The 16,101-nt window shown below is 39.6% G+C and overlaps 1 protein-coding gene across 5 annotated transcripts in view; it reads right to left on the bottom strand.

Annotated features, from left to right (window-relative positions):
• EEFSEC (eukaryotic elongation factor, selenocysteine-tRNA specific) overlaps positions 1 to 14,622 on the bottom strand; it is a 129,590-nt gene extending 114,968 nt beyond the window's left edge. For all 5 annotated transcript variants that reach the window (XM_050904649.1, XM_050904650.1, XM_050904652.1 and 2 more), the window contains exon 1: positions 13,953 to 14,622. In XM_050904649.1, the coding sequence (XP_050760606.1) occupies positions 13,953 to 14,238 (286 nt within the window). In that variant the 5' untranslated portion in view covers positions 14,239 to 14,622. The remainder of the gene's footprint in view (positions 1 to 13,952) is intronic.
• Between the last annotated feature and the right edge of the window lie 1,479 nt (positions 14,623 to 16,101).

The raw sequence follows: 16,101 nt of genomic DNA, 5'->3' as shown, positions 1-16,101 counted from the left end.
GGGAAAAAAAATTTTTAAAAAAAATTTACTCATTTGTGGTTACCATGTTTTAAACATATATATTTTTTTCTGAGTAACCGAAAAAGTTAAGTGTACAATGAGAAAATTTGCCTCTCTCAGAGCTAGATTCTGTTGGTCCAAGGAAAATTAAATCACATCATCTCAGAGTATACAAGTTTTAGGAAGGGCTTTACCAGCAAAATTAAAGCTTTGAAGTTTTCAGTACCAAAAGATAGCAGCAACAATCTATTCCCTCTTCAGCAGCACTGGGCAGGCAAAGAAGCCTATTTCATTTCAGTTTCATTAATAAACTAGAACTCAAGCTTGTATACTGTTAAATCTGGAAGCAAACTGAATACATAATTTTAAAACATACAAACAAAAAACATGAAACAAACAGAAGTGAAGCAAAGGTGGGTTATCAGCAACCCTACTCCCCCTGTGACAAACCATTCTACCTCGCAGTCCACCAGTGCTCATCTAAATTTAATCCTTACCCAGTTATGACAGAAAATGAGCAAGGGCAGCTTTTAACAGTATTGAGATCCTTTTCTCTTCTCCTCCTTCTTACTCGTACAGGAAAGAACAACATATAAGTATCAAGAAATTGCTCTTCAACCCCATTTCCCACTGCATTGTCCCTCTTCTTTTCCTTCTCCCCCTACCCACCTTAAGGAAAAAAGATCTTTTAATTCATTTGTGGAACTGCCAGCTTACAAACATGGAGAAAAATCCATTCTAACTACAAGCTTCAAGACCAGCCGGCTACAGTGCTTGTTCCCCTGCACCTGAAAGAGGCATACCGTGAACCAGCGATGTCCAGCAGACAAAGGCAAAGCCTGGAGATGGACTTCAGAATAGAATTTCTAAAAGTTGGGGGGGGGGGGGGGGGGGAGGGAAGTCCCACACAACTCATTTTCCACTTTTCTTCAAAAAAATCAGGTAAGATTATCATTAAAAACAATGCCAAGGCTACAAACCCCTCTCTACCACTTTCTTGCATGTTCTTTCAAGGCAAGAAAAAAAATCTGCTGAAATTGCTAGGCATCAGCCAAATTCCAATAAACCAACACTATCTCTAACTGTAAATGCATCACCAAGATAAATGAATGCATAATTGAAGAGTACTAATCACTGCTTAATGAAATGCTGAAATCACCAAGAACACAGTCTTGGTGATTAAAGCTCAATTTTTTTGGTTGCTCAGAGCTAACAGAAGTAGAAAGAGAGATTACAACTCAGACATTTAAAATATTTTGCAACAATCATTACCACTTAGCAGCAAACCATATTTTCCAGAATATATTTAATTTTGGAAAACTAGCTTGATGGACTTTGTAGTAGGTCAGCAAAATAGCCATGTTTGCCACCTATAAGCTAGTGCCCAAGCATCCTGTATTCCAATCATAATTGTTAACCACACAACTCTGCTTCTTATGACAAGTTCTCATAAGTGTACTGTTTCAGCTGAGCTGATCTTGGCTCCTTTTATTGCATCTATACTGTACTATGCTTCTGACCCCTAATAAATGATTTTTTTTTTTTTAGGGAACATCAGACCCACTTTAGCATCCTCTTAGCTGAAACGTATTTCTCATTCACAGAACTTATTTATTCCACTTCTGAACAAACAGTGCGTAAAGGTGAACTTACACAGACTAGGACAAAAGCACAAATCTTTCACAGAGAGTGTAACAGCTTCCAAATAGAATAACAACATCCCCAAAACGCGTGCATTTTGATGATTTCATCCTGGTGTCCTGAAAATTTGCAGCATCCAATAAAAACAGTAAATACAATTGCATTTGAGATGCTATGAAGTTGTTAGCTCTCCAATACAAAATGCAAACGCTGCTGAAATATCATATGCTGCTAAAATAAATATTACACAGCTTAACCTCAAACATTCTTGTAATTATTTTGTTCCAACTGTTCTTACGTGGGCCCATAAGTTACTGCAAAAAGGTTTAAAATAGTATGCATAAGCTTTGAAAGGATACTGTCAACTAATTTAAATTTCACATTAGTCAATTCTGTTTTTACCTAGGATTGACTCAATTATATGCAACAACACACAAAAAAATTCCATAAACCTGACATCACTTTACATGTGGTCTACAGTTTCCTTAGCTACAGTACACCATTTTCTTAATGGGACAAAAATAAAGATCTTTAAAATTCAAAGGGAAAAGAAACAAGTACAGTAACCAAAATAACTTTCAACCACTGCATCAATTTGACTATGTTTCAAAAAAAACCTATGTTCTTTTAAAATAAGTTAAGGACTCGCTGGTTTCTTGGTGCAGGGTAGGTAAAGAAATGGACAGCAGGGCTCGCATTTAAAAACAACAAAAGTTAAATTTATCTTCACATTTGATTTGTTTGGCTTTAAATTACAACAAAGAAAACACTAAACCCCACAAAAGCAGTGCTGGCTATTACTAGGATAATCAACTATTTTATACAGTAAATAAAGCTTCAAAACAAAAAAGAAAACACATTTAGGGACACATAATGAAAAAACACCCAAACACCCACCCACACACAATTTGTTAGTGAATACAGTTCAGTAATGAAAACACATCTGGAGATGAACTTTCTATAAAGACTCGATTTTCAGCCACTGGTGGGTTTGTTTTTCTTTTTTTTTTTTTTTTTAAAGAATTTAGTTTCAGTTCAAAACTCTTTCTTTCCCTTAACCAAACGAGTATTTTCTTCATGCAAAGTTTGGTACAGTTCAATTTAACCAAATATATGGTTTTTTATATTGCCCCTAGATACACCATACAGCACCACAGACAAGTGAATCTCTTCCCACAAGAGATTCCGGTTAAATAGCAATTTTGGACAGAAAAAGCTAGCATTACTGGGTATCATAATATACACCAGAGAGAGTAAAGGGAGAGCTCAGTTACAAACACATGGGTAAACATCACCAGCCACCACAACTTTTATCACAGCACTTGAAATAATGGGAGTATCTCAGTTGTTAGTCAGGTGAAAAGTCTACTCAGGGGAAGAAATACACATTGGTCCCTACCACAGGGTGAAAACCTATCACACAGCAAGCAAATTGAAAGAACAAAACTATTTCCTTAAACAATTTCCTTAGGGACGCCTGACTTGTGACTTTTGAATGTTTAGCAATACTGTTATTAGCCATACACAAGGATAAATATTATCAACAATTATTTCAAGTTTTTTTATTATGGATTTTATTTATATGTAAACACATACATATAATTTTGGTGTAAAAACTTGCTTTTGGGGCTTTAAGGAATTTTTAAAGTGAAGCATGTTATCATATATATTGAAGTTATAATATTGCCAGACAGTGGCCGAAGTTTCAGTGTTATACGCCCAAAGCTGGTCCCTCAGGTGACTAGCGCTGTTGACATTTGGGATTTTTTTGTTGTTGTACCTTTCAATACTCTAAACTGAATACTCATCGTCTCACTGAGATCAGGGAAAGATTCTGGTGCTGAGTGTTTTTTTGAATGACAATGTTTTGGGGTTTCTTTAGTCTCTAAATGCAGCCTAGACACTTAAAATTAAGTGCCGTTTGAACCATTTTCCTTATTCTCTGATGAAATGCCTCTTGGTCAGTTCTTCTGATGTCTTTAAAGGATACTTCATAAATTAGAGTACAAACTCCAAAAATTTTGTACTTAACGCACAGTACATGATGTTTTCATAAATCTTCAAATAAGTTGGGGGAAAGTATGGTTCCAAAGTTGCATACACATAGAACCGCACAATAAAGTCAAATAACAAAATATTTATCTGAATTTTTCCATCACACAGCAACACTGACGCACATGTTTATTCCAATTTTGCAGGATCAGGCAAGCTATCTCTACACAATTATGTATAATTTTCTTCATATCCACATTCACAGACACGCTTATGTTCAGTTCCTCCACAATCAGCACTACCATACCGGTGCAATCCTTCAAGATGCTGAACAGCTTCAATAAACACTGAAGTGTGAGGGTTAACAGTAACACTTGCTGATAGGTCCTAAGCCCTTTGCAATTTGGGGGAGGCACAAGTCCAGTACTACTTCATGGCTGCACTAGATTAGGAGCTCACCCTTGAAACAGATCATTCACAGAAGCCTACCTCGACCCACATTTACTACTTTTCCTTCTCTCCTATTCCAACAGATGACCAAAACACAAGAGCTGCTACCGCTCCCCTGACTGAGTGGTAGCAATGTCCAACAGTGGGTGACAGCTGAACGAGAGCAGCACAAACCCCACAGAGGACTGAGGCATGCCACTATTACTTTAGACATATACTCTAAGCCACACTTTAAATCATTTCACATACTAGAATGTCAGCGTGGATAACCACTGCCAGAACACGACACAGAATCCCCCGAAGTCAACCACAGGTTCAGGTAATCATGACCTCCCTTTTTACAACATAAATGCATAATTTCCGCACCACTCTTTGATGAAGGGACCACAGACTTAAAAAGAGGAAACAATTACAGTCATTAGAATTTCACCCAAGCATGAGATTTAATCTCAGGCCATGGTCTTGCCAATGGCTGTGGGGGTCTCAATGGAGACAAAATTGCTCTGTGGGAGAAAAAAAATGCCTCGATGATGACATTAGTCAGCAAGAGAGACTGAGCTTTGTCTTCCATCCAACAGCACAATCAAATACAAGGAAACCATTTTCCCTCCCCCTCTTCTTGATCCTAAAAAAAGAAAACTATAATAATTTTGTTTCTTTCTACAAAATGCAGTTTTTGCATGCTTTGGAAACTTTCTTCTCCAAAGCAATACTGCTGGAAGGGAAGTCTTTAATGTAAGAAAAGTAGATTTAAGCATGAATAAACATCTATGACAAAAGACACTGCCCCTCACCTATCCTGGTTAATATAATTGGAGAGTTCTAGCAACAATTCTCAAACACTTCTATAGCTTTTCCTTACCCAACAGGTTCCCAAAGACCATTTCAAATTTTACATATACAGGAATCATCTCTAAAATATGCTCACCTGCTCTACAATACATTTAATGGAAATAAAAGACAGGTGAAACTTTGCTGAAGAAATCAAGGTTCCACAATTAAAAAGAGCGCCTGAGATCTGAGAGTACCAGCTACTCATATGCCAACCATACGTTGCATCCCAAATAGGACACAAAAAGGAAAACTTTGGCACAGAAGAAAGTGCTACAGGAGACTGGATTAAATTCATTTTTCTGGCACTACAGAAAAAGCAGATCTGCAGTGGACAAAACAACCTTCATGATCCTTCTATGGCATGAAGTAAAAGAAAATAAGTTTTTAAACAAAACTGTAAGCCCAAATGAATCATTTCTTCTCTGGAATCTGGGGTGAGGGGCCTGGATTCTTACCCAGGTCAACTTCTCATATAAATCTCAAAATTCAAACTTTGATTTTTACTCCCCCTTATCATCCTTTACCCCCACGACGCTCCTGAATACAATTTATTCATTTTTTGTTTAAGCTATTGTCTCTATTCCATTTCCTTTTCTTTCACTATTCACCAACTCATTCTGCTGTTACATTCAACATACATATATTTATTTTTTTGGTCACAACCACCCCTAGTGCTGGTAATGCTGATAATTACAATCTAATGTAGAATTAATCAGCTTAAGTTTGAAACAGATATCGTAATTCAAATTGGAAGCCAACACTAACCATTTCATGTTCACTTGAAGAGATTAGATAGGCTGTGCAAGAACATTTTGGTAGAATAATTGATAAGGAGATGGGGAATAAGAATTATTGGTACTTAGCCTGCAATGCTTTTTGGAAGCAAACAGTTTAAAGGAAGCACTTCAGAATGGCTATTTAATCTGAATTTTACAGATAGCACAGAGAATATTTTCTCACAGAATGCACGGTATCTTTGCAATCATAGCTACCGTACAAGCTGTTCAAGTCTTTCTTTGCTGGAGCTCTCACTCAATTTTGCTCCGTTATGAGCTGTGACCCACAGAACACAATGCATTCAAGAATCCAGCTGGAAATTACCACTGCAGAACATCTGTCCTTGCTCTTCAGCTTGCCAGGCCAACCTCAGGGTTCCCAGACAGAAAACAACTAGCTGCCACACAGAGAAACAACTTTTTAATTCCACTTAACGGACTTTAACAATGACAATGTGGGGGTTTGGTTTGCTCACTTAGCTAGAAGATCTGTTGCACGTCTGCTTTACAATTATAATCTAGATTTTCCATCTGCATTTTGTTTTTCTAGGGGTTTTCATAAACAGTACAACAGTCATCCAAGAACATACATTATTATTTCTAGTACAAACAAAAAACCCCAGAGAAACATATTAATGAAGCTAAGTTCATGCCTCCATCAAGCTAAACTAGCTATTAAAAGTGGGTTCTATACATAAGCAACATATCATTCAACTTATATCTAGCATCTACTAATTGAAGACAACTTCTAAATCAAGCTGTAAAAGAAATACAGTAGAACCTTATCAAGCCAGTTTGTTGATTAGTAGACCACTGAATTGCTAAATTGGACTATTTAGCAAGCAAACATATCCATCATCAGTAAAAATACTACTTTGAAAAATGTGCTTTAAATTTATTTTGACAAGGGTAATTTTAACTCTAAACATGCTTCATATTTTACAGCAAGTTATTCTAGATTTTATGCAGGTATTTATAACACTTCACTACATTAGCTGATATTTAAAAACATCTGAAAATGGATTAATAAAGCTTGACCACTCTCCCAAACAGCTTACAAAATTTCAAGCGAGGAGAAACATGAAGGAAAAAGTGAAATGAAAGGGCATGTGGTTATTTGATGAATGCTTGCACACAGTATGATGGAACAAAGAAATTCTGTTTTTAAATCAATAGGAAGAATGATCAAACAGACTTAGTCAGCACCATTACAGCACTTGGTTATTATGTTTCCCTGAGAAGCTGTCAAGTTTTTGTGTCAAATAATGAAGTGTGAATTAGCACAATTTTGTTGTATACAAGTATGCACACAACCACTCAAAAGCTTTATAGAAAAATTATCCTATATTAGCAAGAGACAATTTAACATTCAAACAAGGTTCAATAAAGCCACTCCTGTTTAGAATCTACATTTAAGATTGAGAATTCAATTAAAATCACATCTTTAGAACAAGATATGCACAATTAATTAAGTGAACACAGGAAACAGTACATTTCTGACAGGATTCTAACAAGAAGAGAATGTGATTATTCACTATAACTTTTGAGATCAGAAGATGATGGCTCTCTTGCTCCTTTTAAACTTTTCAACACACAAAAGGAAACAAAGACTCTTCCTGCTTTGCTCTCTAATATTACTTGAGAGTTAATGTATAGTTTAGGAGCTTGTTGAACCTGTGTAATAGTGAAATCAGCTTCAAGTCAAAAAAAGCAGAAGAGGGCATAGAATAGAAGTCATAGCAGCCAAGTAGACTAGCCTCGCTGTCACATCACTCAAAAAACATTAACACACACAGCAATAAGAAACGATGCATAATAAATGGAAAGTGAGGACCCTTAAAGTTATGATACAGATAGATAAAAATTCCACATGAATACCACTATTTTAAAGTACCCTGGTACACACACACAAAACCAAGTTTATTCTACTCAATCTCACACAACAAACCCTACATAGCACAGAAGTGGTTCAAAACAGATTTAGTACAACTACCTTGCTTTTGCTCAGTTATTAAATGACATGAGGAAATGAAGAAGAAATAAAATAACTGTGTACACTAAATTCCATGGTTCCCACATCACCAATTGCTTTACAGGTTAAACTAGATAAACTTTCCATAAATGCAAAATAGAAAACCCAGCCCCTTCTATGCAGATGAAGAGTCATACCACTCACATGCAACTTCAGTGAAAACCAGTTGTTTCATCTCATCTGTGTTACTTGCATCTCAGGTAATGTGTAAGACAACACCTGATATGTTTTTATTGCTTAAGGTATAAAAAGCACTATCCAAATTGTAGATGAAATAAGACTAACCTTCCTTAAAACACAGAGGATATTTTGTTTAGCAATGGGAAAATTAAGCCACAGTTGTGTTCCAAATCTTCTACTTAATTCTGTTTTGATTCAAAGTAAGGTCACTCCATCCATGCTGACCTGTTACCCTACGTACTTATCATTAAGATCCTACATTGTAAGCAAATACTGCCCTCTTGTGCACTGTAATATCCAGTAGACAAAGTTGCACTTTGGGGGTTGGGGAGAGGGAGAATTTTAGAGCAGCAATATTTTTATACCAGCTGCCTTTTCTTTATGCATAGCTCCTTAATTTAAAAAAAGTGGCTTTCATTTTAAAATGTCAATAAAAACACTCCTTTAATTTGTCAGACAAGTATCAGACACCAGCCAATTCACTTTAAGTAATTTAAAAAAGACACTTTCAATTTCAAGAGAAAAGTGTTTTCATTTACAGAAATAAAGTTTATTTATTTGCATTTTTAATACAAAGCAATGACAGCAATTTACAAGCACCATGAACCCAACATGTTTAATAGGGTCTAGAAAACATTCACATTAGTGCTAGTTGAACTCTCTTGGCCCATGAGTACTTCCATAACATCAACCACTACATCAAGGCTCGTGAATATGAATTACATTACAGGACAGTTCTATTTTAATATTTTTTTCACCAGAACAAGGCTTGTTGTTATGTTATTCTCACTTCAAGCTGGCAGTCTAAGTCCTCAAGACTCTCCAGTGACTTCTCTCTGACCAGAATGGTATCCACTGAACAACACAAGGCACTTTCCTCCAGAGAAGAACAGGTTTCCCTTCAACGTGTGCACTCAACAGCAAGAGGCCCCCACATAAATTTAAGTCATCCATATATACACTCTGCAACTATAAAACTCTACTTGTTCCCTCACCTGGAATGGAAAAAGCAAGAACTATATCTTCATGAAGGTGTCAACAAGCAGAAGTTGACACTGACAGAAGTGTCTTTTCATGACAGTAATGCAAAGGTAACCCTGAGTTTACAAATCCTCTTAAAAGCTTACAACAAATTCAGCAAAACAACTAATTATGATAAAAATACTTTTTTTTGTGCTACGTTAATCTTACAAATAATCTGCATCTGACTGAATTTGAATGCTGGTAGCAAGACCACATTTCCCTTGATCTCCCAAGACTCTTTTCATTGTACTCATTTGCATCAGCAAGACATGCTTTTGCTATGCTCATTTCCCCCTCCCCAAGCTCTTGTGCAAGTTCAAAAGTCTTGGCCCCTCCAATGTATCAGGTATGAATTAATACCCTTCCTTAACAGAACACAGCAGCAAAGTGGAAACAGACACTTGCAAGGCAGTTTTCTTTGAAAGGAACTGCAGGGACAAATGGTGACAATGAAGCTCTAGTTATAAAGTAAAAAGGTCAAAGGTTCAGACAGGCATAAGAATTACAAAACTACAAGATCGTCAGAATTCCGCCCCCCACCCAGGTTTAGACAACCAGGGTCAAGCAGTAGCTTTCCAATTAAAACTCTATAAGGCTACTCTGTCCTTTGAACTTCATAGGGGAAAAAAAAGACAACTTTCTTTTTTAGAAGTTCTTTTGAGGACCCATCTCAAAATCAAACAGATAAAGGGCATCTGACAACAGCTCACCTAAAACAAACACTGCGGTATCCCTTCACTGCGTGTGTGGAGGGGAAGCTAGGATGAGGTAATCATGTTCTTCTGTATTAGTGTGCTGACCCTTTGTAGGGCATGAAATTAACCATCAGCAAGTAAGAAATCTGCTACTGGTTAAACTACTTTGCTACGCAAAGTGGTCTTAAAATGAAATATGGGGATTGAATTTCTTCTGGCAGATTAACTCATACAACCTCTCTGCAGGCATCTCTTACTACTGAACTCCTTTGAGAAACCATTCCAGACCCTATTGGGTGCATAGGTCTGCGACAAACAACTGTAAAAAGCAACTCTTATTTTACTTTGATGACATTAACATCAGCTTTGTGGAAGATCAGAGAGCTGAAATTTAACAAAAAAAGGAGCTTAAAAAACCCATAGGATGTGACAGAAACTACCCCATCTCAGTGTGAAATTTTAACAAAATACCACCCAATCTCTATAGCAATAGAAGAAAGCAGTAATGATAAAAACAGCAGTATTGCATTTTGCAGTCATTCCTTCAGTGCAGAAAGCAAGCATAAGGCTGTTGTGGCTGCTTCTTACTGCTTGTGACAAGCTAAAGAATTGACCCTTAAAATTCAGTTATGCAGGTTTGTTTTCTCTGTTTAGCAAGTCAACTACGAATGGCTATAAATACAGTATTTGTTGCATTGCTTGATACATGATAGACAAGATCCTGCTAGAGCACAGGAAAAGTCTTGAAATTATTGTAAAATAAAGAGTTCTTGCTGTTCAAAAGAATAAGACAAAAAGAAATATATGACACAGTCCAAGCAATACAGCTATCCACAATAACTTAATACCTCCCTGCCACATCAGACACACAAGAGCCTGCTGTTGAAGAATAAACCAGTATGGTTTAAATACAAGTGAAAGCCATGATGTAGTAAGTCAAGTGCCTATCATTTATTCCATTCCAACCTTGACTATTACCTTCCAGTTAAAACTTTAAGAAAGCATCTTGGGTGGAACTGTCTGCAACATTTCCAATTCTCAGCATGCAGGTAAAAAAAAAAATCTTTTGATTTAACACTTGATATGTTTTGTTTTCAAGGACAAGCTTTGCAAGAAAAATGCAGCCACACAGAATGAAATATTACTTCCACTTTCCATTCCATTTGGTTACTGCTCAAATATTCTGCATTCATTTAATCCTAAGGTATTGTCTCTGAATAAGCATCTTGTGAGTGACAGAGAAGTATTTGCAAGGTCAAGCACTACCTGGCATAGCATGACAAAAATGGAATACTACATTCAGCCACGAAAAAATCCACTTCAAGAATTAGCTAGATAGAGAAATATGTTAAAGAATGGTAAAGAGTATCATTTAATCTGTAAGCAGATTTATCAGCTTTGTACAGCAAAGGAATTAACGCTTAGAGCACTCTGGGAGCACAAAAAAGATGAAAGTTAGAGAGGATGGAATTGGACTACAAGATAGCCTGGGACACCACTGATGAAAATGGCATCCTGGAAGAGAAGAGCTGAGATTAAAAAAAAAAAAAAAAAAAAAAAAAGACTACTGGCTTCCCTTGTGAAGCCAGTAAGGAGCTCCTCAGAAGGAACCCCTTGAACTAGTCACCTTGCGGGAGATCTGACTGAATAATGCTGGTGCTACCCAGCCACAGCAGACAGCGCTTCCATAAGATGGGGTCACTCAAGGGGGAGCCAACTAGTTTACACCATCTTCAATGAAAAGGAAAAGAGCTTCAAACAATAAGAGCATGCAATAACGTTTTCACACCTGTAGCTTGTACTGCAAAAGCTGCATGCACATGACTAACATGAGAAGGCTGCTTCAGAGCCCTCTGTTGTCATTCCACCCTCTGATTCCTCACATCCAGCTCCCTTTCCCACAGCACTCCTGTCTGTAGTTTTTCTGTAGGTTAACTCACATCTACAGCTATTGCAGGCCTTAATTTCAGAAGAGCTGTATTTTAAGGAGGTGTGAGAAATCTGAGGTGCAGAGTAGACACAGAAAGATAGAGTACTTTGCTCTTCCGTTTTATTTAAAAACCTTATATATAGAAAATCTGTAGTAACAGGGAAGTCACGTATTCCATCAAAAAGAAAGAAGTAGTAGCATTCCCAGCTGCAAAGAAAATGCTTGGAATGGTGAACCCTGAACACTCATGATTAGGAAGCAGATGAAAATCTAAATTTTTAAAGTATCATTATCTGGGGGGCCTGGCTTTCCATTTCTGAAGAGCTGGAAAAGTTGGCAATATTGAAATACTGATACCTAAACACTGAAGGACGTATCTTGTTACACAAGATATGCTATACTTCAGTTTGAGTTTCACCAAACCATACTAAAACTGTAAGCACCTAAATAGTCCCACAGGCACAGATCAGGTTTTATCATCAAGGTTTCACCTTTTAAACCTGGTAGTAAAAAAAAAAAGCATCCACTATCAAGATACATGTATGCTATCAAGCAGAAAACAAAGTTCTAACTCTTTAAACTAAGTATTAACACAATACTGCATTTTCTCTACAACTCTTTCTTAATATATAGAATTGCAGTAAGTCACGCTAATCAAATGTTTTCACTAAGATACATAATCTGGTATAACTGGAACTAAGCGAGTTTGACATGCTTATGCATCTGAATTGCTACCTGTAAAGAATCATTTTTGCTAGGAAGAAAACTCTATCATGCCATTTAGTCAAGTCCACTGTCCACATCTCTTCTTCTCCCAGCATGGCCTATCAATAAGGAAATCTGAATAACTTACTCAACCATTGTGGACAGCTATGACTAAATGCTTTGAAGTTCTTCATAAAAACAATAGGAAGCAACAAGAAGTCTATGTATTAAACAATCACCCCAGATAAGCGTTAGTGATAAAAAAGCTGTTTTTCCAAGTTTTCCCATGTCCTCTTCATGAAAAAGTTTACCCCGCTCAGATTAGTTGTTTCTGGCAGAAAGGAACGTCTAACTACAAGTCACTCTTCAGCACATCCAAGGAAAGTTACCATTTGCCAAAGCAAACTTTGTTCTTTAGAAGATAATCAGGTGATTACAATTACTTAAGAATGATAGCTGATTGTAAAGTACAAAAGAAGACTAAAAGACCACAGGTTTCTGGAATTCAACATACAGCCACTCCTCCCTTGCAGCTGTAGAGCACACATTAATGGTACAGAAATAATCGAGAAATAAATAAATGTTTATTATCCTATCCAAAAGAAATACAAGCAATACAATGCAGTTACTGCTAACACCATTTACAAATAATACATTCGTTCAAAAGGGGGTTAATTCATACATCATGAAAAGTAACTTGGTCTGAACCTCAGTCTAGCTGAGAAGAAGCGTATGCTGCATTACAAAACTACCACCCAGCTGACACTAGAGACAATAGCAAAGGAAATGCATAGGAACTGAACTTTTCAGAGGTCCCTGTAGTTGCAGTTTATCAACCTGTGACTACTTCAAACAGCCTGCAGCTGCAACTCCATTATATCCTTAGTCAAGCACCAACCACCTCTTAACTCTTTTTACAAGAGATGAAAGGGGAGGTGTTATTTCTCATAGAACAAGGTGAACTAATTTAAAGTGAGCTCTAATGCAAGCCAGATTAACCTTACGATATTATCTACAAAGACTAAAATCGAAAGTTACTAAAATCCATAAAATTATTTCTAAATATAATATTATCATGCTAGAACTCCCCAGTCTCTCCAAGACAAAAGTTCAACACGAGCATGTCCAGCAAATACACCACAGTTCTCAACCACAGGGAATATCAAACTCTTTAACAAAAGAGCTGATATCAAAGCTTTAACAAGCAAGAAAATAGAAATTAATGTTGCCCTTAAACACCACAAACAAGGTGTCCGTACACAATAAAGAAAACTTTTTTCCAAGTAAGAAAACTGAGCAGGCCTGACTGTCCAAAGAGCACCCAAAGAATTCACATTTACAAACTGCTTTTCTATGTGTACGGGTATTTTATTTGAGGGGCAATTACGAAGAAGTGTAACAAAGTCACGAGGCCTGTGAAAAACCTGACACCCCACCCGCGCCTTCCGCTCCGTGGGCACGGCCAGGCAGGCAGAGACCCCGGGGCCCTGACTAGCACAAGCGAAGCTCCCAGCACAGACACGCTCAGGCGGGCAGGAACAGCCCTGCTCGCCTTACCGCGGGAAGCCGGGACCGTGCCGAGGGCTGGGGCGCTCCGAGGCACCGGGACGGCCCCGCGGCAGCGCCCCGGCAAGGGCCTCTCCGCAGGGGGCCCCGGGGCGGGCAGGGGTGGCCGCCCCCGCTCCCCCCCTTACCGCCGATGATGGTGCGGATGAGGGAGGCGTGCCCCGGGCAGTCGACCAGCGTGAACTGGAGCTCGCCGGGCCCCGGGCCCAGCTGCGGCGGCAGGGCGGTGCGCAGGCAGGAGAAGCCCAGGTCCAGCGTGATGCCCCGCGCCCGGCTCTGCGGCGCCCGGTCGAAGGCGGCGGTGGAGCCGGTGGTGCTCAGCGCCCGCGCCAGCGCCGTCTTCCCGCTGTCGATGTGGCCCAGGACGCCCACGTTCACGTTGAGGACGCGGGGCGCCGCGGGCCCGGCGGCCATGACGGCGCTGCACCCGGTCGGTCCGTCCCAACAGCGCCCCTGCGGCAACGCGGGCCCCGCCGCCGCCGTTCCGCGCGCCGCGGCCGCCGCCTCAGCCCCGGTCGGCGGGAAAACCCGTCCCTGCCCCGCCAGGGTTACAGTCGGGAGGAACACGAAGTCCGAGAGGAGCGGCTCCACCACGGAGCGCGGGCACCTGCCCCCACGGGCACGACGTGAAAGCGTGCTAAACTACACGTTAGGAGCGCTGCATTCACAGCGTGCACGCTGAAGGTGACCCAGAAAGGCAAAAGACAGGTCAAATTCATATATAGTCAGCAGCCACGCCTGCAGGGACGAAAAGCACCCAGCCCCTGACAAACAGCCCTGCCTCGCCTCTCGGCACCTGCTTGCAGGTTTCCTCCACTACCCACACGCTGCCTCTGCCAGGCCTCCTCTCCAAGGCCACCCCATCTAGGAGAGGCAATTAAAGCTGATTACTCTGATGGCCACACACCAAACAGCTGGTGCCTCCTCCCCAGGCATGTGCCTGGGGCTCATCAGGGCCAGGCCTAATTGCAAGAGGAGGGAGCCAAGAGCACTGGCTGCAGAGAGCCCCTGTGGAAGGGGTTACTGTAACTGCCCCTGGGGCACTGGCACTTTGCTCTCATCTTGCCCGCGCTAATTAGTCACTGTAGGGCTGCTTAGCTCAGCCCGCTCGCTGTCACAGCACACCTTCATTCTGCCTGCAAGGATACCCCCACCCTGGTGCCGCTGGAAGTACGGTGCTGAGATTTGATTTCAAAGTCGCATGGACACTGCAAATTCACATGAAAAAGCAGGTCGAGATTTGGATCACTTGCTCTCCTTATGCTTAATCACCAATTTCTGGGTTTCCATAATTCATTTTCCTGTAAAAGTATATTTATGTTGTGTAGGATGCTTCCTATAGGTAGGATACCTTTAAGAGATCAAGAATAATCAAGATTATTAACACTGATTAACAGCTCTCCTGCAAAGCAACAACAACAAAAAAACCCCAAACCAAAACAGGTAGATAAGCATTGGAGAGGCCTGAGAGCATTTCAGATGCTAAAGGCAGGAGCACATTTCACTGGTTCAGGTCACTTGGCTTTACTGATAACCCAGGAGGCACAGAGGGCCAAATGCATTACACAATGAAGCTTAACATATGTGCTCTGCATTTTCAATAGTGACTACTAAGTAGTCCTAAGTACCATTTCAAATTACAACAGCTGTTTACAAGCCAAGAAAGCAATAGTGTGTTATGGACCTCCCATAGGTGTCCAAGTAGATGACTTGCACTATATTCTACAGATCTTTTTCTTTCAGAACACTGCTGTTCCTTTTTTGCTCTCCCTATACAGTAATATACATTGCTAATAATATTTAGCATTCACATCCCAATAACTAATGAGCCAGAAGTGTAAGATGACTTGCCTAAGGTTATTCTCAGCATCATGGATTTAGGTTTTAGGCTTTGCCTTCAAACTTCAGGCTTTCTCTTACAAAGAAAGTTGCTTCATATAACAACAGTTTCTATAGGAAAGAGTTTGCAGAGCTTTAAAGCTCGGTACCAATTACCCCTCCTTCCCAAACACACAGAAGTCAAGATGACTTGATTCAATGTCAATGACTCTGTGACAGGGGAAGAAAAAATAGCAGACATTCCTAGCACTCAGTGCTATCTGAGAGACACCTATCTCCCTAAAGGAAAGAAATGAACTCACAAGGAGTACTGCCAATGCACTGAGCTAGCCTGGTTAATCGGCTTCTTGAACAGAATAGTTCAGTTTGATGGGAGCTCTGTCATGGGAGCTGAATTAAGCATAATGTCACTTTTCAGACCAAGTTCCCAGGCTTTGA

The sequence above is a fragment of the Gymnogyps californianus genome, chromosome 13, assembly GCF_018139145.2.
Source record: "Gymnogyps californianus isolate 813 chromosome 13, ASM1813914v2, whole genome shotgun sequence".
Taxonomy (NCBI): domain Eukaryota; kingdom Metazoa; phylum Chordata; class Aves; order Accipitriformes; family Cathartidae; genus Gymnogyps; species Gymnogyps californianus.
The sequence above is the reverse complement of the archived record's forward strand: the minus strand, read 5'-3'. Positions and strand labels throughout refer to the sequence as shown.